Source organism: Nylanderia fulva, unplaced genomic scaffold (genome assembly GCF_048542155.1).
Source record: "Nylanderia fulva isolate GAGA-0341 unplaced genomic scaffold, ASM4854215v1 Scaffold16, whole genome shotgun sequence".
Taxonomy (NCBI): domain Eukaryota; kingdom Metazoa; phylum Arthropoda; class Insecta; order Hymenoptera; family Formicidae; genus Nylanderia; species Nylanderia fulva.
The window spans coordinates 3,647,464-3,673,026 of NW_028189835.1; the positions used below are offsets into that span (position 1 = coordinate 3,647,464).

Genomic DNA, 25,563 nt, shown 5'->3' on the forward strand with positions numbered 1-25,563 from the left:
AAATAAACGTTTGTACGTTTAAATACAAAATATACATAGCGCACAATTATCTCCCCACAATGACTGAATTTTTTTTATCGAATTAAAGTTGATCTAGTTTAAGAAAATATTAAAAAATTTAATATTAAAACAATATAAGTGTTATAATGAATAAAATTCACAAATCATTCTTAATTTTGAAAAAATCCTCACCTTTTTATTTCACAATCTTCTATATGTGATCATTGTACTCATTATAAATGCTCTCATAATAATGAGATGTCACTTTTCTATTAATATGTTCTATCTATTAATATGCCATATATTTATAGACATGACAAATATAGCACTATGTTAATCAAATTTAAATACACAGAGAGAATTTCCTCTTAGAATTTACTCTGCGAAAATCATGGTAATGGTGGGACAATATATAATTGGAAGAATTTTATAAGAGTTTCTCTGATTAATATTTCTTATCATGATAAATATTAATTTTTCAGGCTAAATTCTAAAAGAAAATTCTCTCCGTGCATTAAGATATGCAAGTGCAATTTAATATTTTCTGCAATATTCAAGTACCATTTAACATTTTCTGCAAATCGTATGGGGATAACGCGGTAAGATGCATTTTAGCAATATGTTACTATGCATGGTATTTCTATTGATTAAATTTTCAAATTCCTTCACTTATTCTCTCACATATACGGTTGCATGTATCTCGAAAGCGAATGTTGTAATGATCGCATGTCGATCACTGCTAGTCGAACGGCGGCCCTGAGACGGCCGAGGCGAGAATTCCGCGTAAATTCCGAAATGTTTCTGCTTTTTCTCGCGCGCGGTATATCCGCAAAAGAAATTCCGCGTGCGGCCGCTACATGTAATCGCGCCGCGAATACTAATCGCGCATACTAATCGGGCTAAAGCCGGAGGCATAGCACGGTCGTGCTACCTTCTTGTGGCACTGCGAATTCTAATTCCGACGAGAGCAGTCGGCTAAAGGAAAAAAATTACCGTACAGTATCCGATCTGCCGCCAGTTTCAAATCAAAGACAGATAAAATATGACAATGGAAGATTGTTTTAAAAGACTAAGTACCTGCATTTATTTTTTTACTTGGCCGATTGAATTTATTTAATCCAAAGTCGATATCTCTTCTCACCGTCAGTGAAAATATCAAAGAATTCACGATTTTCAGCTAATTAACGCATAATTATAGCGATTTCTGTCAAAGTTTCCATCGAATTTACGGGAGAGAAAGTATATAATAAAATTATATTCTTTATTCAATTTCAAGTAGGTGCTGCTTTAATATAACTTTGACTTGAGATTTTGCACCAGAGATATATAGATATAAAAGTTGAAATATAATTTTTCTTAGAGATATTTGGGATGATTAACAGAAAACATTTTAAAGAATAAGAAGCATAAATGATGCTAAAAAATGTTGAATATCTAATCATTCAGTGATTTAGTAAATCATAAAAATTATCATTCTTGTAATATTTTAAAAAGCATCTTTTAAATATTTTAAAAAGCATCTTTTTAAAATATCTATATACATATATATCTTTCTATATCTCTATACTGATATTCTTTCGAGATATTAATATAATAAAAATATAATAAAAATATTTATTTTCGACCATATTATTGGTTGAATTTGGCGGACAGGAAACTCTCAGATTTGCAACGGTAAGCCACATTTCGCCAAGGTGACTCTGTCAAACCACCAAGATGGCGTCTCAAGATCGGCCTCCGTTCAGTTCTCCGGTACGACCTCCCAACGAATATCCCAACCTTCCTCCGTTACTCTCCCTTTCCCCGTACTCTCTGTCACTTTACCTCTCCCGCGTGCTGACGCTTTCTCACCTTCTCCAGAGACGGAGATCGTCATCGGACTCTATCTGCCTTCAAGAGTCCGCGTTTACCGAATCAGTCACGCGTGAGTCACGACGACGAGCATCGGCTCTCATTCCTCGAGACTAGGTGAAAAAAAAAAAGGAACGAAAAAAAGAGAGGGAGAGTCTAAAATATTGTCGGGGATAACCTGTTTTGCATTATTCGAGATTGTATCACGTTCAGAGTAATTAATTAAAAATATATTCGATATATAAGAGTGAATCTATATAGAAAGAATCTCGTTTTTATAAATATCACGTAATTCGCGATTTTGTTTAATATAGTCTATGTCAACATTTTAATTTCAAATATCGACAATTTCTCGCAGATATAGCACATCGCGATTTAATACGGTCTGGTACACCGAAATAGAAGGCGCGATCGGCATTTAAAATCTTAATCACACGAGTTTACTCCGAGCAAACAATTAGGCCGCAGCATTTTCTTCTTTTTCTGTATCGTGCAATTTTCCTTCGACGCGATAACTCGAGTAACATCGGCAGAGAATGTCGGCGCGAATACTCGCTTTGAAATTCCAAGTATCTCTTCTCCAAACAATGTATATACATATACGTACGCGCTCGCGCAATTAAACCGACCGGGAGTTATGACGAAGCTCGTATGGAATTTCTGACGCAAATTTCAGTCAAATTCCTAACACGCATCCGTCCGGTTACGGCACGACAAATTCATTAAGAAAGACCTTAATAGTGCAAACGACGACGTAAACAGGCGCTTCTCAATCGACGCGATGAAAAGAAGAAATTTTTTCCTCGCACAATCATATTTTAATCCAGTCTTCTGGCATTCGACAATGCCATATGGCAACGTAAAATTATACGTATACAGGATCATCCGATTGTATTTTCTCAAACAAAGATATTGAACTGTCATCGAAAAATGTGTAAATATTGATTAATTGATGTAGACAATGTAAAATGATTAATTAATCGAGATAATAATTTGAACAATAGCCTAGCTTGGTTTTATAAGCTGTATTAATGAAACGCAATCGACTTTTCACTTTGGAAACAAAGACATTCGCATCTATCATTTCGCTAAGCAAAGATGCCTGTTTTTTAAAGATGCGAGATATAAAGTACATTTCTCATTCAGCTATGTGTGAGAACAGCTGCGCGATTTGCTATCTTATCGAACATGACTATCATCGAATACATTCTTGACAACGGGGAGGAACCACGAAAATTGTCACAAAAAATGTACGGCAAGAAAACATAGAGACTCGTGTTTCTTTTTTTAATGCACCGATAATCGATGTGTTCGAAATATTTATTTCGCGTACAGTTATGACTTTACGATGATAATGAGTATAATTGATAAACATCGCTTAATACTTGAGACATGAGCTTTAATTTCTTATGACGCTTTGAAGGAAGCACAAGCAAAAAATTCCATTATGATAAGTCATTCTTCAATTTTATAATTTAAAATTTAAAGAATGCACAAATATATAATTTCTTCATGTATACATAGCTTCGAGACAAGACCATCTGTATATATTTACTTGTGATCAATGAAAGATTTTTGTTTAATCGTTCCTCCCATACACTTTTTGCCTCGGCTAAAAATAACGTTGGAATTTTATACACCCCTCTCTTTAAGAATCTCTTAATTGACTACATTGCGACAAATACATCAGCGTAGATAATGAAATCTAATGCGAACGTAAATACGACGATCTACATCTAGAAATCTACATGCTTATCAATTCACAACGATTAAATAAAATTATGACAGCTGATTATTTTATTCTCTATCTCACTCTGCAATACCTTCAATATAATAGCATATAAAATATAAAATATAATAGCAATTAGACTTCGAGGAATGAGCAAAAAGGCAAACATTTCTGAGCAAAAAACCAACATCTGTGTCTCCAAGTGATAAAATCCAAGTCAAGTGATCGACAAACCCATTCAAAATTTCATATGTGGTCAAAATTAGCGTGGGTGAGTCATGCATATTCACCGGAGCAAGGCGGGACGAGGCTCTTATCACCCAACGATAAGCGGAAACGTCAAGGAAACGCGGTACATGTACATATATACATATACATATATACTTATATATACGTATAGTCGTCTCTCGACGACTCGGTTCGTAGAACTCGACGACCATCGGATGTCGTCCATTTTTTTTTGTCGTCACACCCTCAAATACCTGAAAACCTACGCAAGATGATCCGTCCTTGACCCTACGAGACGAGCAAAAAATAATCTTTTTTTAATTGGAATTTACCATCGTTCCCCCGAGGTTACTACAAAAGGACACCGACTCGTGGAAAAATTTGAGAGATTTATCTCCAATTATATATCCCCCTAAATTGATATTCAATAATATCGCGCGTACGTGACAGTATTTAATATTGAGAGCTTATATTAATTAACCCTGCACCGGTACTCGGACCTGTGGCGCGAGATTATACGCGAGAATTTTTGCATCCAACACTGCAATTATCCCTTGCAAAACAACTTTCTTTACGGTATTTTCATATGATAGTTCGTTACCTTATCTGCACTTTGCATCACAACCACGTGTATATTTTTATATACGCGTTTTTTTCTCCTAATAATAAAAAATCGGATATCTCGTAATACATAATAAGTACATTCCAAAGACGTGTTTACGATACAGAAGAAATAGTATTTTTTCGTGAAACCTATATATACACTTTATATGGTATATATGAAATACATATAATATATATATTAAAAATGATAGAAAAAATATAATTTCTATTCATTTACTTTCTATTCATATTAAAATAACATAAATAATAAAATATATAAAAATATATATGACACTTGGCTTTTTATGCATAATCGCGAAATTTCAAAAGACAAGGAGCACAAATAAGGCTCAGAAAAAAATTACAAGAATAAAAAGGTGCTTGAAAAATGACGAATTCGGTTAATTGGCTTCGTTATTGGGAGAGATGCAAATATTCGACGTATATTTAAATCGTCGCCACCGACCGGTCGTCTTTTCTCGATCATATCTCGTATACACACCTTTCTCTCTCATTCTCTCTTTCCTCCCGCACCTTCGCCCCTTCCCTCTCGCACTCTCACTCTTTCTCTCTCTCTCTCTCTCTTTCTCGCCGTCTCTCTTTCGGTCTCCCGACATTTCCGATATATCTCGCGCGCGGATTAATTCCAGACGAGGACGAGCAAGAGCCGTAGTGAACCGAGAGCTATCTTTAGTCCGCCTTGCGAGCAAAAGAGAGTCGTACGGTCTCTCTCACTTCGGTCGGAATAAGACAGCGAATTTCTCGATTTCTCGACGAGGCCGGGATCCTCTTTTTCAAAACGTGAATGGCCAGCCTCCCCACGAGAGTCGATAATCGAGAAAAAAAATGTAACACTCGAGAAATATATAGATATATATGTGTGCGACTCCGGATCTCTCGATATTAATAGATTCTTATAGCGGCCGTAAGGCAAAACTGTCATCATCAATTTCTGGTTTCGACACATGCAGTTGCACACAATAACACACACATTTCTGTAATTGCCCGATATTATCCGGAATACAAATGCTTCTAGAAAATTTCAAACGCATTTAAGTGTCTGAGATATAGGTCGATATTGAAATTAAAGTACAATCATTAAGAATAAATATGTCTTCATTCAGCTAATCTTATCTCGATGCAAGGAGATTATAAAAATCACTTGCATAGCTGATTCTTAATTTTTTTCCCAATATAACTTTTAGGATTATTACAATTAATATCATATACAATTAATATCCTCGATATAATGAATATAAAATTGAAGACCGAATGAGAAACGAGAAGAATGTTGTTTACTACAGAAAAATGTCTCCTCTCTCTCCCAAGCTATAAACGCAAGTAATACTATTGATTTATAATATCCTCCGCATCCCTCTTCGTCTTCGGTTGATAAAAACAGAGAAAGAAAAAGAGAAAGGAAAACGAATGCTTCCAAATAACCCAGCATTCAATACGCGTGACAAACCGATTTAGCAGCTGACAAGGAAAAAAAATAAACCATTTTTTTGCATCTCGCGTTCGTATCGCAGCTTCGTAAATATTTTGAAGCCGGCGTCGCCATAATAACCACGCTAAATTCCACGTAATTTTGCCAGATCCGGATGGTTAATTTACACGCCGTGCCGTCGAATTAATAAACTAGCCGACTCGAATTCGAAGTCAAGCTCGCGAAGACGCGTTTGATGACTCACCGACATCACGACAAACATTTAATCCCGCAACGTCTAGCCCTGGGGAAAAGAAACGTTTTCCGCTACGTCATCTCGAATATCAACTGAAAAATTTCCGAGTCAAAATATAGAGCTTAATAGTGAATTAGCGTTAATTGCGTTTCATTTTTTCCTATCCTATTCTCTCTTCTCTTTCCAAATTTTTTTTATTTATTTGCATCCTTAATCTCAGATTATTGGATGAATACGAAAATTTTAATTTAATTTCTCGTCCGGAAATTCCAATATAAAGAATATTTAAAGATTTTTTTCATTATAATTAGTTTCTCACATTGCGACCGATAATTTAGCTTACTGTTAGATGAATGTCTTCCTTGAGGTTTCCCTAATTTATTTTTTTGAAAAAGATACGAAGGCACGCAGTTTGAATCGAGGTTAACCGACGTTAGAGAAACCGGCCCTAGGGGATTCTTTCGCACGAAAGGGCCGGTACGCATCTGGCACTTGCACCTGCATTACACCGGTCATTAATTCTTATTACCATTAAACAATAATGTTAAATGCACGATGGATTATTCTACTTAGAGATGTACAAAAATGTTCAATCTTTCCACGCTTCCCTCATTTTCTCCAAAATGGGAAGCCAATCAATAATAATAATTATCAAATTGTCTACAATGAGTCTCTCTTCATCCTTGATTCTCACAAATATCTAAAGTAATAAAATCTACCTAAAATATCTTGAAATATTGATTACTTTAGATACATAAGATATGAAAGTTTTCTATTTCAATTTACGAGTTTTTGCGTCTCAAACGTAGACTATAAATTACCTAGAATATACATGTATAATACACTGTAAAAAAATATGTAATATATTACACAAAAATATGTAAAATTACATAAATAATAAGTGTAAAATTACACGATAAATAATAGAAATGATTACCTTTTCATTATTTATCATGTAATTTTACATTTATTATTTATGTAATTTTACATATTTTTAATGTAATTTTACAAAATTTTTTTACAGTGTAGAGAGGGAAAATGAAAAATAAAAGAGCCGGGAGCAGGTTGAAACAAGCCGCAGAGATGCTCGCGAATCCTGAATGCTAAAGGCGCACGAGAGCGTAAAATAACTCACGTAAATCAGTCCGGAGTAGTATCGGTCCTTGAGGTTATGCAGGACGGAGGCCTCGTTGAGACAGGTAAGCTCCGCCATGTCCTCGACCTTGTCGAACTTGGGCGGATTCATCTTCTGTATGTCGTCCTTCGCGACGAGCACGCGCTTGCCGGTCTCCGCGATCTCCACCTCGACCTCGTCGCCGCGCTCGCCCTTGATGCCGGCGGCGACGAAGCCCTGGGTCTCGTGCGGCACCCACACCAGCTTCTTCTGCGTCCATTCCGCCTGGGTGGCCGGGTCGTTGAAGTTGTTCCTGTCCACCGACAGGAAACGCAGCTCCGGATCGGACCGGTCTACCCTCGAGTCCACGTCCGCCATCTTTGTTTAGCGAGCGCGCACAAGACGCGGCAAGGCTGTCTCCTTGTTCTCTCTTTCTCTACCTCCTCGTCTCTCGGCCACTGCTATTCACCGATACTCGCGTCCTCGGGGATCAGCGTGACTCGCATACGCGGACACGGTCGACTCGGGGGGCCAGGATTCTAACCGAGTCGAAACGACGATGACGGCGGCTGCCGTTACTTGCTAGCTGTCGCCACGATGCGCAACCGACAACGAGTGTGCGGCGACGGCGGCACCGCACCGAATACCACCCCACCACTGCTGCCACACTACCGCACTACTACCACTACCACTACTACCACCACTACTACCACCACCACCGCTACCACCACCGCGACGTTAACGGACGGGACTCGCCCTCCTCGAGCGAGCGTCTCGAGCCTCTTCCGAGAAGATCGGTATCGCGCCGGCGATATGCGAGAGACGATCGCGCATGTACGAGAATTTCGCGGCCGAAATACGTAGTACGCGCGGAATCACGAGGGAAGGGCAAAGCTTCGATCGCCCCGCTTTCTCGCCTTCTCTCGTTCCTTCCTTTTTAACGCACGGCTCGAACGCGCCGATCACAACTCGCAACTGTCGCCGACCGTCATCGAGCACCTGCGAAAGATTCTCCGATTCTCCCTTCCCTCTACGCGACTGTCACTGTCCCGCTCGCACGCGCAGCTGATCCGCGCGGTTCCTCTCGCTCGCCTCGACTGTCGCCGGATACTAGGGACATGCGAGTCGAGTCGAGTCGAGCGCCACTCGAGATATATCGACGTTCGACCTATCGATATATCTCGAGGTTCGACTTATCGATATGGTTAGAGAAACTCGATTATTTGAAATCCTTTTTTTCTTCGACGTCAATATTTTGATATTATTTTCGAAATTCATTTAGGCTACTGAAAATAAAAATACGTAAACAAATTTTGATTGTTAAGGAAGGATAAATTGGCTATTGCAATTGGTCGATTTGCTTACAAAGTTTCACGTCTTTCGTTTCCGGCATTTCTGAATCGAACACATCATCTCTACATATGTACGTGCTTTATGATGTTTAGTTCGTTGCATCTGAGTTTATCATCTCGAAGTATTTGCTGTGTGTGATAGATTTTTTAATATATATATATAAAGATTATATAATATTATCTTATCTAAAAATATGTAGTTTTTTTATCAATAATCATGCGTGATTCTCTCACGAATGTTTCATCTATAGCATTTTGTTTCATACAGTTTATGTTATCTTTTCAACATTTTCAGTGATCATAATATACACGCTTTTTTATATCAAGAATAACAATATAACAAAGAGATAACTTATCATATTTGTTTTAATTATCTGGAATAATTGATAATAATATCCAGTGATGTATTAATAACCTGAAATACACCTTAAATCTTCCAAAATATATTGTATCATATATATGAATTATAATTTCATATAACGAATAAAAAATTATATTTTCCAAGACATCTATTAATAGAATTAATGTAAAAAATATTAATGTGCGTATCTTTTATTTTTTTTGTTATTTTCTCAAAAATTTGCAAAGAAAATTTCTGTATTTTACAGTATCTACAGTTAATATAACTTTATGCACGTTGCATTTGATAATTTTCTTGTTATCTTTCCATCAATATTTAAAAAGTGTTATATAACGCGCAAACAATTTTATTTGAATTTTTTTTCCATCTTTGCGATAACACTTCGTCATATATATACATGTATTTTGTCCGTATGAAGCTGCGGGATTATATAAACTGTTTTCAAACCAATCACTGTCAGTCAGTCAAGTAAGCTTGAAGCTTGAAGTACATTGTACGTATAAATATATATATATATATATCAGCGACATGTCCTACGGTGCAGTAAATAAGAGCATTTATAATTATGCAAAGGAAAAAAATGTAAGTAAAAGATTTGATAATCAAGATTTTTGTAAAGTTTGATATTAATCTTATTTTATATAAATTTTCTGTCTCAAATATTTCAATGCATGTGTTGTCTCATAATTTAATATTTTCAAATAATGCAAAATTATACTAAAAATATTTATACCCCGAACTGCCTTCTAAGAATATATTATTGGATATTATTACGTAATATAATACAATTTTTCTACTTAATTAGTTCATTATTTCACGATGTTTAATTCAATCGTCATCAATCATAATAAAATCAAACACAACAGTGTTAATAATTATTATTGTATCTCCTATAATCTAATATCATAGGCGTAAAGCGCACGCAATTAATAAATTAACTTGCCATCTTCATTTTGTTTTTAATGTTTTACTAATAGAAGTGAAAATATATAATAAAAATATTATGTAGTTCCTTCCTTTTCTAAAAAATTTCTCTACGGACAGAGAAGCAGTTAAATTTCAATGAAATTTAAGTATCATTTTGTGAGAACCTCTTAAATGAATTAATATGATAACACTAGGCTATTATCGTTGATTTACGGAGCGACACGCTCACGAAGCCAACCGCGGCAATGAGGAGGGCTATGTTTGAAGCGGAAGTGGGGGATGACGTTTTCGAAGAAGATCCTACGGTAATAGGTAATAAAAAATGCATATTGCTTGAAACATGACATAAAAAACTATACACGGTCCGATTCAAATTTTTTCAGAGATATCTGTATTCTTCGAAATAATTATAAAAAAGTTAATAAATTATTATATTTTAATAATTATCAAAATCATTCTTCTCTCTGTTCAGTGAACGAATGTAATTTTAAGTGCATATTGAATTTAAAGCGCGATATTTTAACAATATATAATTCATTAATTGAATATTTATATAATTTTCTAGAATTACAGAAAAAAGCAGCATCATTGCTGGGAAAAGAAGATGCACTCTTTGTTAGTTCTGGTACAATGGGAAATTTGATTGCTGGTAAGAACCGATAAAAGACTTTTGTACATCTCTTCACGCTTTTCTTATAAATCAATGTTTAAAGATTAATAAAAATTATTTTTATATATTTAATATTAAGTATATAATAGTTTAATATATCAAGAGAAGCACAAATTAGAGAAACATTTTGTTTTACAAATCGATAATGATTTGCCCTAAAAAAATTAAATTCTTAATTTCTACTCATATTGGTCTCTCATTAAAATTATATGTATATGAGTTAATTGAAATCTTAACTTTTTAAATGAATCTTGCATTCCCATCATTTTCATGTATTTTTTCTCCTTTTTTTCAAGCATTTCATTTAAAGAAAAATATACTCACCTCTTCTCTTCTTTCAGTTATAAATCATTGCAATGTACGCGGTAGCGAAGCTTACTGCGGAAACGAATCGCACGTGTTTCTTCATGAACAGGGTGCTGCGGCGCAAATAGCCGGTGTAAGCCTTTCTACGCTGCAGAACAACGACGACGGTACGTTCGATGTGAAGAAACTCGAGAGCATGATCCGCACGGATCGCATACACGAACCGATCTCGAAGTTGGTCCTCGTCGAGAACACGATCAATGGTAAAATTATACCCCAATCGTGGGTCGAGGAACTGATGGTAGTGGTAAAGAAGCATGATCTCAGGACGCATTTGGATGGAGCGCGACTGTGGAATGCCTCGGTCGCGTCGGGAATCTCGGCGAAGGAACTAGCCGCTCCGTTCGACTCTGTTACCTTTTGCCTGAGTAAAGGATTAGGTGCTCCTGTGGGATCCGTACTTTGTGGTAGCAGGAGTTTCATCGCTGATGCGAGGAGGAGGCGGAAGGTGCTGGGTGGCGCGATGAGACAGGTCGGCGTAATCGCCGCAGCCGGGCTCGTCGCTCTGGAAGAAACGGTACCGAGATTAGTAGAGGATCACAGAAGAGCATTAGCGGTCGCACAGGCAATCAATCAATTGAATTCTAAAATATTTAGCGTAAACATGAAAACCATGCACACTAATATGATATTTATAAATGTAAATTTTGAGAGAGGTGTATCCGCCGTGACTTTCATGGAAAGACTTCATCAAGTTAAGGATTTCGATGAAGATGACAGGATCATAGTTAGATGCATGGCTTTAACGAAAACTTTGGTCAGAGTGGTACTTCATTATGACATCGATGATTCGATGATGGATGCTGCCATACGTAAAATAAGATATGTCATCAAGCAATTGGATCCTCAAGTAGAGATTTGAATTTCTTCACAATGTCTTCCTTAAAAAATGCCAATAAATACTCTAAACATGTGTAATAATTAATAAATAAAAGTATGTATATATTTAAATATGCATAAATATTTGAATAATAAACTATTTGTGCATCATAATCTAATGACTATAAAAATTAATGAAAATACATGAAAAAATAGATAACTTCGTTTAATTTTATAAAAACCTATGCTATTTAAAGACTTATGTTACTTAAATATTTTGATTATTGCCAAATAGAAATAATTATATTTCAATAATATTATTCCAAATTTTTTATCAAATTTCTTTCAATAAAAGTTTGTCATTACGTCATTAGAATTATATATTTTTTCTTGGCATCAGTAGCACGCACATTTTTTAAAAAAATTCGACAAATGCAAAATTAATACAAAATTTTCTTTAAGAATTTTAAAGCCTTTTTGTATAGCAGTATTACATATATAAACTTACATGTCGAATAAATATCAATCAATTGAATTTTTAAATATACATTCCTGAAAATTCTATGAATTCTCTTGATGTATATCTGTTGAACAAATATCCTGCATTAAGAAGTTTTCTGTTAATTAATTAGAATTTGAATAATAAAGCAAGCTCCGCAACATCAAACATATATATTAGTATATGTTTAAATTTCATTTATTTTCTTTGTAAGAATACTCTTCCCGTGTCTTTACAAAGATTCAGATAAAATCGTCGATCAATCGCACGATTATCAATTAACGATGAGTGTGTAATTAGCGTTGTTGCTGTTAACTCTGAAACGCGTCATTAACAGGCTCATCGTCGTCCTCATCCTCTTCACCCTCGCTCTCGAAAGTATTATCAGGAATATCGTATAAACGAATCATAGGCTTATTCGGATCCTTCATTATCAAATACTTGCCGTCCTTCTGCTTCATGCAAATATCAATGATACATCTCAAGATACCCCACGCGTTGTCCATGTTAAGATTGATCTGCGTCGCAAACTCGTTCGGTTTGTACTGCTGCGTGCCGAGAATCACATGCTTGCTAGAATCTCGTACAATAGCACGTGAGACGTATCCGAATTTCAGTTGATCTGAGCCAGCGAGCAACGCCTGAACCGTCCACTTGGCGAGTTTGCAGGCGTTATTACGTAATTCGTTAGCCAAAACTGCGCCACGTTGCGTGTCCAGCTTCTGACGCCACTCGACTCCATTAGCCAGCTTCGAGTCCCACTCGTTCAACGCCTTGATAGTGAGAAATTGATTCTCGTTGTTTGGGCCTTGCATCACGGCATCGTGCTCGCATCGAGCGACGAGTACGATGCCGTTATTGAGGTCCCATTTGCGATAACGATAAGCCACGCTGGCCACATCGCTCTCCTCTTCCTCCGAGATAAAGGGGTTGCCCTCCTCGAACTTGTAGCGCGGCTCGTTCGACTTGAGCACTTGCTGTGAGAAATTGTGATTGATGAAAGTCGCCTCGAGGGCGAGGTTTCTCGGTGAGTTCAGCGAGTTACCGTCATCCTGCGGCGGCTCGACACTCGTCTCGTTCACGGTCAACAGGTCAAACTCGGTGTTGTCGCGCTTGTCGAAGAACAGTTTGTCGCCGATCTTCTCGATGACGATGTCCCACGAATAGTTGCTGCGCGTGCAACACATGATGGTGGCCAAGATCGCGTCGGTGGCATAAACGTTGCCCTCGGTCTTCGACAGCTTACGGACAATCGGATCGTCGGTGGTCGTCACCGTGTGGAAGATACGATCGATTCTCTGCAGCGGCTTCTCGCTCTTGACATTCACGCGGTCATACGTCTTGTCATAATACTCGAGCGAGCCGCAGCATAGTATATCCTCGCCATCTTTCACGCCCGGCAACGAGAGTTTAGCCAATCGCGGGAAGTCCATCTCCTCGATGGTGAGCCAGTCAGGTCGTACCGTTACGGAAGCATCTCGAATCTTAATGGGCGGTTGATTCTTGTGATTACGCAGACCTTGTTGTCTACCCCAGCGCTTTGCTTGTCCCTTACGCTCTCGTTCTCGCAACTTGAGCTTCCCTAGCTGCTGCATTTGACTCAACCCACCGCGTTGTCCGCCACGACCGCGTAAGTTGCGTTGATTGTGACGGAAACGGCCACGTTGATACGGCGGTTTCTGTACGCGGGTTGTGTCCACCAGGTGGAAAGTGGTCTCGTCTTCATCGTGATAATAAGCATACTGACTGCCAGAACCAAATTGTGATGTATATTTGTCTGGAAAGATGTCATTTATACATACGTGCAATCATAATACATCATCATATATTAATTCTTTGTATGGTATAAAGCAATACTTTGATTGTTACATACAACTTTTGTGAATAAACCATATTAAATTACATTATATTAAGTCGCTATACATTTTGCTCAAGAAAAGATCATTACATATTCTTTTATCATTTTTCAATGCAATAGAATACCAATAAAATAGAAAATTACAAAAATACTTATCTTCAAGTAAAACAAAAATGGACTCAGTGCAGCCATTAAAAATGTATGACTACTGCGACAACATATTCTATTGATATCTTGAATATAATTTAAAAGATTAAATTATAATATTCTAATACATTTATCAAATTGTTACACTATACATCACTATCCAATCATATACATATCTCACATACTTTATAAAATTCAATATTTAACTAAGACGTAAAAAAATTGTAACAATTTAGAATCTGACATACATCAAGTATGTACATCAAGTATGATGCACATCTGTCAAACCTTTCGAAAACCAGAATTCACAATCTTGTTCAAATTTAATCACACAAGAACTTTTGATCGTCAATCAAATACAACATATGCAATGCAAAAATGCCAATAAAACTGCTTCCCAAATCCTTGAGAGCGCCAGATCTTTAAGGTTAAACCGAGTCAGAGTGACGCGATACGTACTTGGAAACTTTTTATCCTGGAAGGCCGGTGTCGTCCAGTCGGAGATCTACGACAACGGGAGTATAATGATATATTAACATTTTACACTGAAAGAGAGAAAGACGTAAACACGCCTCGAAAACATGCTTACCTTGCCCAACCTGTCGCCTTTCGAAAATGGCTGGTAAGGAATGTCCTTAAATTGATCCGGCAGCTCGCACGGGCCCCAGCCGTCCGGATTGTGCTGGATAGCCGGCGCCAGGAAGTGCGCCACCTCCTCCTTCGGGACGACGGGATCGTCCAACACCACTACGTCCACTTCCGTCATACCGATATTCGATGGAATTTGTCGCGCATCGACTCAATTCTCCTCAGTCACCCAACACGATATTCCGTATCGACAAATCTTCCGCTACCGGAAATCCTGTCAGCGACATCTTGCCGGACCGACACAGTGCTGCCAATTCTTCCTTTAAAAAGATCCCAGCAAATATCGAGATTTTTATTGGACAATTCGCTCGCGAATTGACCAGTCAGCTGATCAGCTGACTAGTTGTTCTGCTAATAGGGCCTTTACGTTTTCTAGTTTCCTTTGCAATAATTTTGCAGTCGAATAGAAAATTCGGAGAATTGTAGGTGCTAAAAAAAAGTAATTATTTATTGACACATACTGTTGATATATATACAGTATGAAATTTTTATATTATATTATTGCATAATATTGATTTATTTGCGAGTTTATTGGTTTGTATTTAATTGATGTATTTAAATGAAATCCATTCTAAATGAATCTAACCTTAACAAATGTCATTGCATTTATTACGTAAGATTCAATAAACGATTGATTTTTTTATCAGTATTTTAATTAAATTCGGTTTATAGTAGAATACACGATTTAAAAACGCTTTTCTTGATATACATGAAACATTATTTCAATAATTTGTACTTGTGTAAGGAACAAAAATTACTTGTTGACAATTGAAAAAAAATATCTATATATAAATTCTATATTAAAAAGAATCGTGATTTTTTTTTTTTTTAGGCAACCATGCTGAGATCACGACTTGTTAGTTTGCCAAAAACTGTAAAACGTAGTATTAGTACTAATATTCCTGCGCTGCAAAAAGCAAGTGATCCTATACAACAACTCTTCCTTGACAAACTCAGAGAGTACAAGTCGAAAAGCGGGTAAGTACATTCTTTAAATTATAACTATTATATAACTTTAAACTTATAACTATTATATATGGTAATTTTTTCAATAAAATTAAAAATTAAATATATAAGAAACATTTTGTACAGCTAAAAATTAATAAATTAGACATATTAATTCAAATAATATAAATGAAGCTTTTTTTGTATATTACCTATTGTTACATATTACATTATATCTATTGGAAAGAATTGATTAAAATAAAAAATTATACATATGTTTCATATCGTAAAAAAATCTTTTTAATTTAAGAAATGGAAAATTAGTTGATCCCAGTCCAGAAATAGTAAATGAACGAAAGTCTGAACTAGATAAACTGAATTTACAATACGGTGGTGATAAAGGAGTGGACATGACACAATTTCCTCAGTTCAAATTTGATGGTATGCAATTTTGACTCATAGTTTAAGTTTATCAAACAGATATCTGTTACTTTTATATTCAAGAATTACTACAAAAATTGTATTTTTATGTAACTATTATAAAAACATATTTACATATAGTTAAAATGATGTAAAAATGATGCATTACACTTTGTGTTTTAGAGCCAGCTGTGGATACTGGGCTTGATAAAAAGTAAAAATATATTAATATGTATTATAGAACATTCATGTACTGATGGGCAAACCATTAAATATTAAATAATTTATCGTTAAAAATAAACACTACTATAGTTGAATTATTCTTTTTTTTTACCTGAATAATCCACAACAAATAAAAAATTAATTTAGTCGTGTAAAAACATAAAAACTTGTATTTTTTATTTTATTTTTTTACCCAGTAAATAATTTTGTGTTATCTACTATCTCTGCTAAAATATTCATTTTACATTTGCTGGCTACAGATTTGCATATATTTACAAGCATTTTAACTTCATCACGTGGAATTAAATTATCGTATTCACCTGAACAAGAGCACAGCATGTTCATATTTTCTCTCTTGATTTCCTTACATTTTCGACATTGTAGATCTTGCAATACGTAACCCATACTTTTACGGTTTAATTTATCAATTAGTAAAAATTCGATTTCTGTATTATCGTAAGAAGTATCACAGATAGGACATTTCCACATGTGTCTGTAATAATAATTCAAAGTTATCTTCATCTTAATAATTATATCATTTATATTATCTGACATACCTATTATTTTCAGTTGTAAAATGTTCATCTCTACAAAGATCAATATCTCTCGTATGATTACATGCTTTGCATATAATTTCTGGTAGAATAAGAGAAATACATGGTTCTTTCCATTCAACATTATCGCTGTAACTGCCGACTCCGATCAATCGTAATAGATTAGCCCTCAAGTTATAAACTTCGTGTTCCATTTCTTTGTCCAAAGATAAAACCTGAAGTAGATAAAGAGTTTTAGTTTTTTGAATAATTATTAATTATCTTAATTGATCGAAAAAGTTTAATAACTATATTTACCTTGCATACTGCTTTGATTAATTCGAGGGCAGGATTAATCTTTATACTTTCTTTTCCATTCATGTCCAGATTAGGATATTCTTTGAAAGTTAAACTTTTCTCAGGCAAATTACGATGTATCTTTTGCGTTATTCTGAAAATAGTAAATTAAAATAATTAAAACTTTTAGTCTACTTTCAATTTTATGAGAAATATTGTGTAAAATATATAAATATACATACTTGAATAATCTTTGAGATATTTCGCCTGATATCAATTTTTTCGCGAATTCGGCTGTATTTTCCAATGCACCTAAACCAAGTGGTGTTATAAAGGACTGACTTTGACTGAATCTTCTTCTAGGTCTTCCAGTATTATTGCTTTCATTTTCAATCATATATCGATATATCATGTTTATATATCCTGCTATTACAGCATTGAAACTTGCTTGACAGCCTGATTCCTTAGGCAAGCATTCCACTAAGCTCCAACTCATGGCTATTTCAGGCTAATAAACAATAATTCAATTACAAATTAATAGTTTGATAATAGAATTTCACTATAAAATAAAAAATATATAAAGGTGTAATTTATAAAGATATTTACCATATCATCATTATCATTTTCAGAACTCTCATTGTCTCTCGAATCATCTTTTGATAGTTGTCCTTTAATACCAGCATGATTGTGCTATTTAATTAATTAGATATGCTTTATTATTATGAATTACGATAAGTAATTAATATGGTTGAAAAAAATAGACAGAAACGTAATTTAAATAAATTTTAAAATAATATTAATATTAATTTTATGCAAGTAGCAGCATACCAAGTCAAGCCATATCAGATATTCCCAGCATTGATCGTATGTAATTTCTATACCATGGAATAACTCCTTGTTTCTTATGGTTTGAACAACAAATTCCATATAGCCTAAAGCATCGGCCACGGATCTCTTCTTCGTGCACACGATAATTTTGTTAAAGTTTGCAAATACTATAATACATCCCAATGTCTTGAATTGTGCTATTAATTGTATGTATAATTTTTTCATATAGGTGTGTAAAGTACGCCGTAAAGCAGGATCATAAAGTAAAGCACTTGAAGATCTTAGCCATCTGAAATCGCATAAATGTGTTTATATATATTATACAGAAAATAGTTACACACATAATTAATAAAATATCAAATAGCGCAAACGTACCGATAAAAGTGAATCAGCTGATAGTCTGCAAATACATTCTTATAAACAGAGACTTCGATCAACCATGCGTTTACCATGCTTCGCAACGTCTTGAACGCCGGATTGCAAAGAGTGATTTCATCGTAACTGGGAATAATCGCAGCAGCATCACCTGTTGCCATATCCTGTGAAATGTCCAAATATAGTTACAACATTGTGAATGAGAGAGAAGAAAGTATTGCATTTCTCGAAAAATTGTATCATTATTTAATTGAAAAACATAACGAGTTGTCGCTAACCTGAACGGACGGACGTTGCTGATTGTGGAACGCCACAAACGTACTGGTTCCGTCTATGTCATGAATATGATGGTACTGCAGCAACGCGTTGACCGCCAGACTTTCCACATCCAGTTGGACGCAAACGCTGGAGTAGGTGCCCGGATTGTTCGCGGCGCAACTCGAGCTTTCCTCGAAATCCGTCAGTAATCTGTTGTCGTCGTTCTCGCTGCCGCCTAAATCAGGTTTCTCTGTGGGTGAGCACCATAAGACAAAATTGTTTCTGTGCAAATGTCTGGCGTAGAATAGATCCGCGCCGAAAAGAGTAGGATCCGCGGATATGTTGCCGATAGGTGCGTGAAAGAAACGACATTGTTCCGCCATTAATTCAACGATCTGCTGGCTCTTCAAGTAATGCCTGACCATCATCTTCGCGCCTATCTTCTGCCATTCTAAAGTACCGTAAAGATTCTCTACGTCACGCACGTGCGTGCTGACGAGAGGAAAGTCATTGAGCAGCGGCATCTCGGTAGTTAACGTCGTTCTGTCGAGGGCGGTTTGACTGATGATGATCGTCGCGCCGTGACCTTCGTTTTTATACGTCGTCAGAGCCGCTTGCAATGTACGGCACACTTGTTGAAAGTTTGTCTCAACCTGGATCACGAATTGCATAGTTTTAGGGAGTCTGTTTACGTTGGCCTCGCCAATCTTTTCCAACGTTGCTTTGCGTTCCTGCGTGTACAATGTATTCATGTTCGGTAGCTGATTAGGAGCAGCAACCGAATCTAAGACGAATATGTGACCTCGCTTGCTGGCGCTTAAAAACAAACCCCACAATGCTCTCTGATGGTTCGAGCTCCAATGATGATACAGAAATACATAGTTAATTAATTCGGTTTGCTTGAGGTAAGGCTGCAAAGCGATGCTCTTGAATTCTAAATGATCCAGTGTGAAAGTGTCGGCTCCGTCTGCCATTTTACGGGCGGCACGTGGATCGACCATGCACACGCATCCCAACTGCAATATAGCCCGAAACTCTAACGACATTTGTGTCTCGTAAATCCCTTCAATTTCTGGTTTACTCAAGTCCTCCAGGAGCTCCCGACTGTGCTCCTGAAACAGAGATTCCGGCAGGGAATATCGATACAAGTTGTACACCGGACGAGAACGTGGCAACGATTTGAAGCTCTTCTTCCAGAGTTCGTTTGGTCCTGGATCCGGTCTTGCTTTGCGGGTGTTTACGTAAAATACGCGGGGTACCACAAGACGCACTTGATGCAGTTGCTTGTCGACCAGTATCCACAATCGAAACATGCCAGGTTCGCCTGTCTCCGATAACTGAATGATTTGCCAAGGAGTTTCCAACAATTTTCTTTGAGCGCGTCTTAAGAAGCCGGTCATAGTAGATGTATTCGTATTTCGTATAACTCCCCAGGTGATTCTGTCGTTCTCATCAGTCTTGCTTTTCTTGTGCTGATGCTGATGCCTCTGTTTAGCCTGATAGGCCCATTTTTTCTTGTGGAATTCCAACCATTTGATCCTCTCTTCTTTTGTTTGTCCCCTAGGAGGAGGTGAACCCAAAGCTTCTTTCCAACTTCTGGCCCTGATCACTTCATCCTCCTCTACATGCGGTCGTTTCCTTTTATTAACAACCGAGATTGACAAATTTTTGGAGCTAGTTGACGGTCTTGCGAGATCTTCGATATCACGAGGTTCTTCGATACTATCGGCAGTCTGTTGAGAAGTTGCAGGCTTAGCTGCTACAGTAAATATGTCCGTAATCTTTTTCTGACGATGAGACATACTCTTCTCCGATACTTTCTTGTGTAACCAAGGTGGATGTTGAACTCGCGGGACTGGATTAGATAAACCTTGCATTGCCGCTGGTATAGTGATTATTTTTTGAATAGCGCTCCCGAGTCGTTCGATGTAATAATTCCAGTCTAAAATGTCTCTTATATCGTCGCTATACAAAGTGGGATCTTTCAACCATTTTTTCAGATAATGTCTACGAACAGCTGGTTCCGATTGAAAGATAGCCAACGGTATCGCGCGCTCGGTAACCGGTGCGCTTTGCGGTTTATTTGCTATGATATATCGACAAGCTAAACCTGCATCTTTAACCATCTCGTCTCCCAAGAATTCGGCTAGTCTTTTCGCTGTAGAAATTGACGTGGACTTTTGCGCACCGTATTCTTCCAGTTTACGCGACATAGACTTATTCTCGGATATAAGTTCAAATAATTCAGAATCGGGCATATTCGCACATTTACTATAAAGTAAATCGAGCCAATAATCCGCGTCCTTCGCAACCGAGGCGTAACATTCTTCCAAGGTATTACCCTTTAAAAAAGACTCGAAAACGGAAGCTTGAAAAATTTTAATCAGTTGCAATTCGCCTCTCCTCTTCACCTCAAATCCTTTCAGTTCGGCCAACGAACCATCGAAATTAAAAACTGCGTATCGTTTCTTCAATTTTTTTCCTTCTTCCTTGGCAGCGGGCAATACCATGGCTAGATATGGACCATCGACTTCAAAAAATATCGAATTCTCATTTCTGATTTCGTATGTTAAATTATCTTTATCCACAAGGTCGTGGTATACTTCATTGGTAAATTGATCCTGTATAAAAAATCAACACATTAATTAAATTGGAAAAAATATCATAACTTCTATATTCAGTTATACCTACTTTCACCATGAAATTGAGAACTGCATTCGGATAAGAGATTGTCAATTTCGACTTCTTTTCGTGTGTAGTGTGGACTACAATGGAGTCAGGGAAAGATGCAGGTAATATGCACCATATACCATCAGTATCTAGTTCCAATGGACGACCAATCTGTTCTATAATTTCTCTAGCTTTCCTGATAATATGGGCTCCTGTGTAACATACAATGCCACCCATTTCCATGCTATGCCATCGTGCCCTGTAATATAATTTTAAAGTAATTAAAGTGTTAGCTTGATTAAAAAAAAAATAAATTTGACAAGAATATAATAAAATTGATAAAAAACATAACATTAGTATATATTTTTTCTCTTCATTCTTACCCCTTTCGCATAACGTAGCCATAGAAGGAATTTAGGATACATTTATGAGCGAGTTGAAGAGAATCGTATAAAACTTCTCTATTTTTGGCAGATTTTATATCAGCTGCATCTCCTTTCGCTATTGCTGTTGCTACTTGTCGCTTAGCAACTTTAGTTAGCGCTTTATATTCATATCTTCTATCTCTGAATGCTCTCACAGTGTCTACATAAAACGAATTCTCTTTCTGACAAATTGTCTGCGTTCTCTCTTCCATTCTGGTAATTTTTACTTTTTTATAAGCCTTCTTGCAATATTCAGTAAGCCTATTTTTTTGAAACGTGGCTTGTTCTTTCATGGTTAATTCGTGAAAAGCTCTTTTAGCACCACCAGGAAATTGTGGTGGAAATCTTTCAGTCTCTAGCTGTTGTTTTATTCTTTGATATTCACCCAAGCTTGCAGCCACTAAAATTTGTTAATTACAAATAGTAATCGAAGTACATGTTTCTCAAGTTTTTACAAAAGAAAAATAATTTTGAAAATAATAACATATATAGAACAATGTTTTATACTTAAACTTACAATATTCGCCTCTCCACATCCATTTCATCTTTCTTTGACAAAGAGCGTCAGGTTTGTTGTAGTCGCACACTGCGCAATCCATTTCGTTTACTATTGCAGAGGGTTGCAATCTGTTAGTCAAAATAATATTCGGATACATAGCGCCTACATCTAAGTGATAAATTACAGGATTTTCTAATCTCAAAGGTTGATCTCGAAGTTCTCCCAATTTTCCCTTAACTTCCTCTACTATTTCATCAAAATTCGTAACCATTTCAATAGGTACTTTCTCTTCTTCTTGTATCGTATGTTTCAAAGCATTTTCTACTCCATTGATTAATTCATTTACAGCACTTGGAATAATTTTGAACCGGCAAGGAATATCAGCTCTAAAGACACCAGACTCCAAAGCTTCCACGTGTCCACCCACATAAGTTTCTTGATCCAATAAATGACCATCCTTTGTCAGTTTATTTAGTTCGGTTTCTTGTTTATTAGGAAATATAATGTTAGCATGAAAAGCCTGTACCATGAGAAGTGATTCGCACAATGTACCAGATCCTTTTCTAAGCACCTAGAGATAAATCGAAATATCGAGATTATTTTTTTCGTAAAAACATATGCACATAAATTGCAATATATTAATGTATTTTACTTCATCAGGTTCCATAGGAATAATAGTACATAATGCAAATATGAATGGATGAATGTATTTTTGATAAAGATAAAATGTTGCCACAGCATCAGAAACAGAATAATTTGCAAGTATTTCTGGTTCTTCTGATGCTAATCTGCACATATCTTCTGGGTCAAGTTCTACTGGATCGTATCTTAACTTAGCTTTAGCAACAGCTTTTAAATTCTGAGAACCCACTGGCAGATAAGAATCACGTCTTACCCAACTATAGACAGAAAATTATTCACTAAAATATTTCCAATAATACATTGTATATAATCGTACATGTTTTAGAATATTTACCACAAGCAATCCATATGCATAGCAGCTCTATTGACGTAAACTCCATCTCGATTTTGAGAGAAACCAATTCTCTCTTTCATATCCATATTATGTATAGCTGCTCGTGCTTCAACAAATGGCCAGTCAAAGAAATCACCATTGTATGTTACAAATATATGCGGTCTTATTTCATTAATATGATCGAAAAATCTTGTTATTGTTGCTTTCTCATTAGGTTCATTGAATACTGTAAAAGGACCTTCAAATTCTGGCTTTGGTGTATACTCGAAATTTCTTATATCTGTTGACACTAATTCTCTATTTGTTATCAAGTATCCCTAAAATAAACATATTTCATACAAACTACTTTTAAAAGTGATAGAATAATAATTTATGCAATTTCTTTTTGATTAAAAAAAAAGATTGAATAATTGATAAGCATTATTTATTTTGTTTACATAATATATTACCTGTCCGTCAATCATATAAGATATCATCATAATCTGATCAAAACTGGCATCTGGAAACTTTAGTGGTAATTTTGTAGTTTCAATATCATATGCCAACACAATTGGTTCAGGTGGTTCAATCATATCCTCTTTTTGCACAATTATAGGTGGATCACTTCCTCTGGTTTTTACAGAGTACCAAGTTCCACAAAAAATGTTACAATCTATAGATACTCGAACGTGATGAGGTACATCATATTCTCTATAGAAAGAATCAAATTTACATTATTAACATAATAGTAAGAATTTTTCAAAATAATTTAGAAATTCAAAAAATATCAAGAGACTAAAAAATAAATAAGAATAATTGAAAAAGAAAAAAGAATAGAAAAAATATATATTGTAGCTACCTAATATCAAGAATATTGTCCATATGATCTAAAGTTTGCTTATTATTATCCTCTTTATCACTTGGCTGCAATGTAGTTGCTAGCATGTCTGTATAGTAAGTATTACTTTTTTCTCTCTCTTTATTAACTTTAACAACACGCATAATATCCCGCTTAACTTTTGTTAAATCAACAGTATTTGCAAAAGAAAGCTTTAAGTATTTTTGTTTCAAACCAATCAAATGATTAGCCTAAAATTAAAAAAAGAGAAACAAATAAAAACACAAATTAATTTTTCCAAATAAAAAGAAATAGTATCCCTCTAAAATTATATATTGATTAAATATGCATCTTACTAAATCAAGATCTTCTTTGTAAGTTGATTCAATTTTTGTTAAAAGACCCATGTACTTTTTAGACAGAAAGGTTGACACTTCTTCGAATGTATCCTTACGACATAAGATGTAAAAATATGGAGAATATGGCAATGACACTTTAAATCTGGTAGCATCTTCTTCTATAAAATAGTAATCTACGCCACTCAGCAAACGCTTATCATCTTCTACAATTTCAGTCTGTACAGAAAAATACCAAAATAAATATCATATCCTAATTAGATACAAGAATTATATATCATATTTTTTTCAAATTTCTTTACTGCGTGCATATTAAGAAGAAATCCTATTCTCTCTTTAGAATCAGTAACTCTACGAAATCCATATGCAGCATCAATTTTAATGTCCTCTTTGATCTCAAGCAATCTTCCCAATGCATTTTCCCTGAAACATCAGAGTTTAAACATCAGAGGAAAATGTTAATTAAATAGATACAATTTAAATATTTATCATACCCCGAATTGGCTTCCTGATTTGGATTTTTATTATTTGCTTTAGGAGGTCTAAAAGCTCCTGTGTTTTGCAAAGGTTCCATTGCAAAGATACACAATAGAAGCGATATTTATTTAACGATACCCTGAATAAATAGCAATAATCAAATACAATAACATCGAGAAAATCTCAGGAACTATAAACAGCGTGTTTGTACAAATAATTATTATTGCAGTCTGACATTGTTGTTCGCAGCCCGCCTTTTTCTACATGATCCGATATACATCGACAGTCCTCAATAAAAAACTTCTCTTCTGATTGGTGGATTCTAATAGATAGCTGTCAATGAAAACAATTCCTAACAAGCTCGCATTTCTCGATCCAAATAGAATTCTAGATAAAAATAAAAATAAGACAAAAATTAGTGTATGCCTCAAAAATATTTGCACAATTTTATATATATATATTTTACTCGACGAGAAATAAATAAATAAATATCAGTTCGCGACGCAGATAGCCGATTGAGTGGGGCGTCTATGTCGCACCGTAGTTCATGACAGTCCGCCTAGCAGCCACCTATCGGAATCACCGAGGGACTCGTCGACGAATCACAC

General features: G+C 35.7%; 5 protein-coding genes across 13 annotated transcripts in view; 2 read left to right on the forward strand and 3 right to left on the reverse strand.

Annotated features, from left to right (window-relative positions):
• Positions 1-8,306, reverse strand: part of zip (myosin heavy chain 10) — a 33,813-nt gene extending 25,507 nt beyond the window's left edge. For 3 of the 6 annotated variants that reach the window (XM_029315091.2, XM_029315094.2, XM_029315092.2), the window contains exon 1: positions 7,232-8,305. In XM_029315091.2, the coding sequence (XP_029170924.1) occupies positions 7,232-7,588 (357 nt within the window). In that variant the 5' untranslated portion in view covers positions 7,589-8,305. Of the gene's footprint in view, positions 1-7,231 lie in introns of all 6 variants that reach the window. The other 3 variants (XM_029315090.2, XM_029315095.2, XM_029315093.2) reach the window with 2 other exon arrangements.
• Positions 8,307-9,328: 1,022 nt separating this feature from the next.
• On the forward strand, positions 9,329-11,837 carry LOC114940189 (uncharacterized). Its single transcript, XM_029314712.2, has 4 exons — positions 9,329-9,505; positions 10,045-10,162; positions 10,416-10,499; positions 10,862-11,837. The coding sequence occupies exons 1-4, from the start codon at positions 9,452-9,454 to the stop codon at positions 11,746-11,748; spliced, it is 1,143 nt and encodes a 380-aa protein (XP_029170545.1). The 5' UTR covers positions 9,329-9,451; the 3' UTR covers positions 11,749-11,837.
• Positions 11,838-12,386: 549 nt separating this feature from the next.
• Positions 12,387-15,109, reverse strand: eIF3d1 (eukaryotic translation initiation factor 3 subunit d1). The gene is made up of 3 exons (XM_029314711.2): positions 14,799-15,109; positions 14,669-14,714; positions 12,387-13,981 (listed from the first exon to the last, which is right to left on the reverse strand). Exons 1-3 carry the CDS (start codon positions 14,973-14,975, stop codon positions 12,516-12,518), a joined length of 1,689 nt encoding a protein of 562 aa, XP_029170544.1. The 5' UTR covers positions 14,976-15,109; the 3' UTR covers positions 12,387-12,515.
• A 104-nt stretch (positions 15,110-15,213) lies between these two features.
• Positions 15,214-16,539, forward strand: LOC114940190 (ATP synthase-coupling factor 6, mitochondrial). 4 transcript variants are annotated; one of them, XM_029314713.2, is made up of 4 exons: positions 15,214-15,296; positions 15,690-15,835; positions 16,113-16,243; positions 16,406-16,539. In XM_029314713.2, the coding sequence occupies exons 2-4, from the start codon at positions 15,696-15,698 to the stop codon at positions 16,438-16,440; spliced, it is 306 nt and encodes a 101-aa protein (XP_029170546.2). In that variant the 5' UTR covers positions 15,214-15,296; positions 15,690-15,695; the 3' UTR covers positions 16,441-16,539. The 4 variants fall into 4 exon arrangements, with proteins under 4 accessions (XP_029170546.2, XP_085336968.1, XP_085336967.1 ...); XM_085480842.1 differs by having other exon boundaries at positions 15,227-15,279; XM_085480841.1 differs by lacking the exon at positions 15,214-15,296 and adding an exon at positions 15,322-15,391.
• DNApol-epsilon255 (DNA polymerase epsilon catalytic subunit 1) lies at positions 16,265-25,479 on the reverse strand. Its single transcript, XM_029314710.2, has 18 exons — positions 24,973-25,479; positions 24,781-24,901; positions 24,479-24,697; positions 24,144-24,373; positions 23,755-23,995; positions 23,306-23,622; positions 22,982-23,228; positions 22,348-22,900; positions 21,789-22,230; positions 21,427-21,664; positions 18,756-21,356; positions 18,478-18,641; positions 18,103-18,391; positions 17,881-17,964; positions 17,517-17,782; positions 17,296-17,428; positions 17,002-17,213; positions 16,265-16,937 (listed from the first exon to the last, which is right to left on the reverse strand). The coding sequence occupies exons 1-18, from the start codon at positions 25,050-25,052 to the stop codon at positions 16,634-16,636; spliced, it is 6,741 nt and encodes a 2,246-aa protein (XP_029170543.2). The 5' UTR covers positions 25,053-25,479; the 3' UTR covers positions 16,265-16,633.
• Between the last annotated feature and the right edge of the window lie 84 nt (positions 25,480-25,563).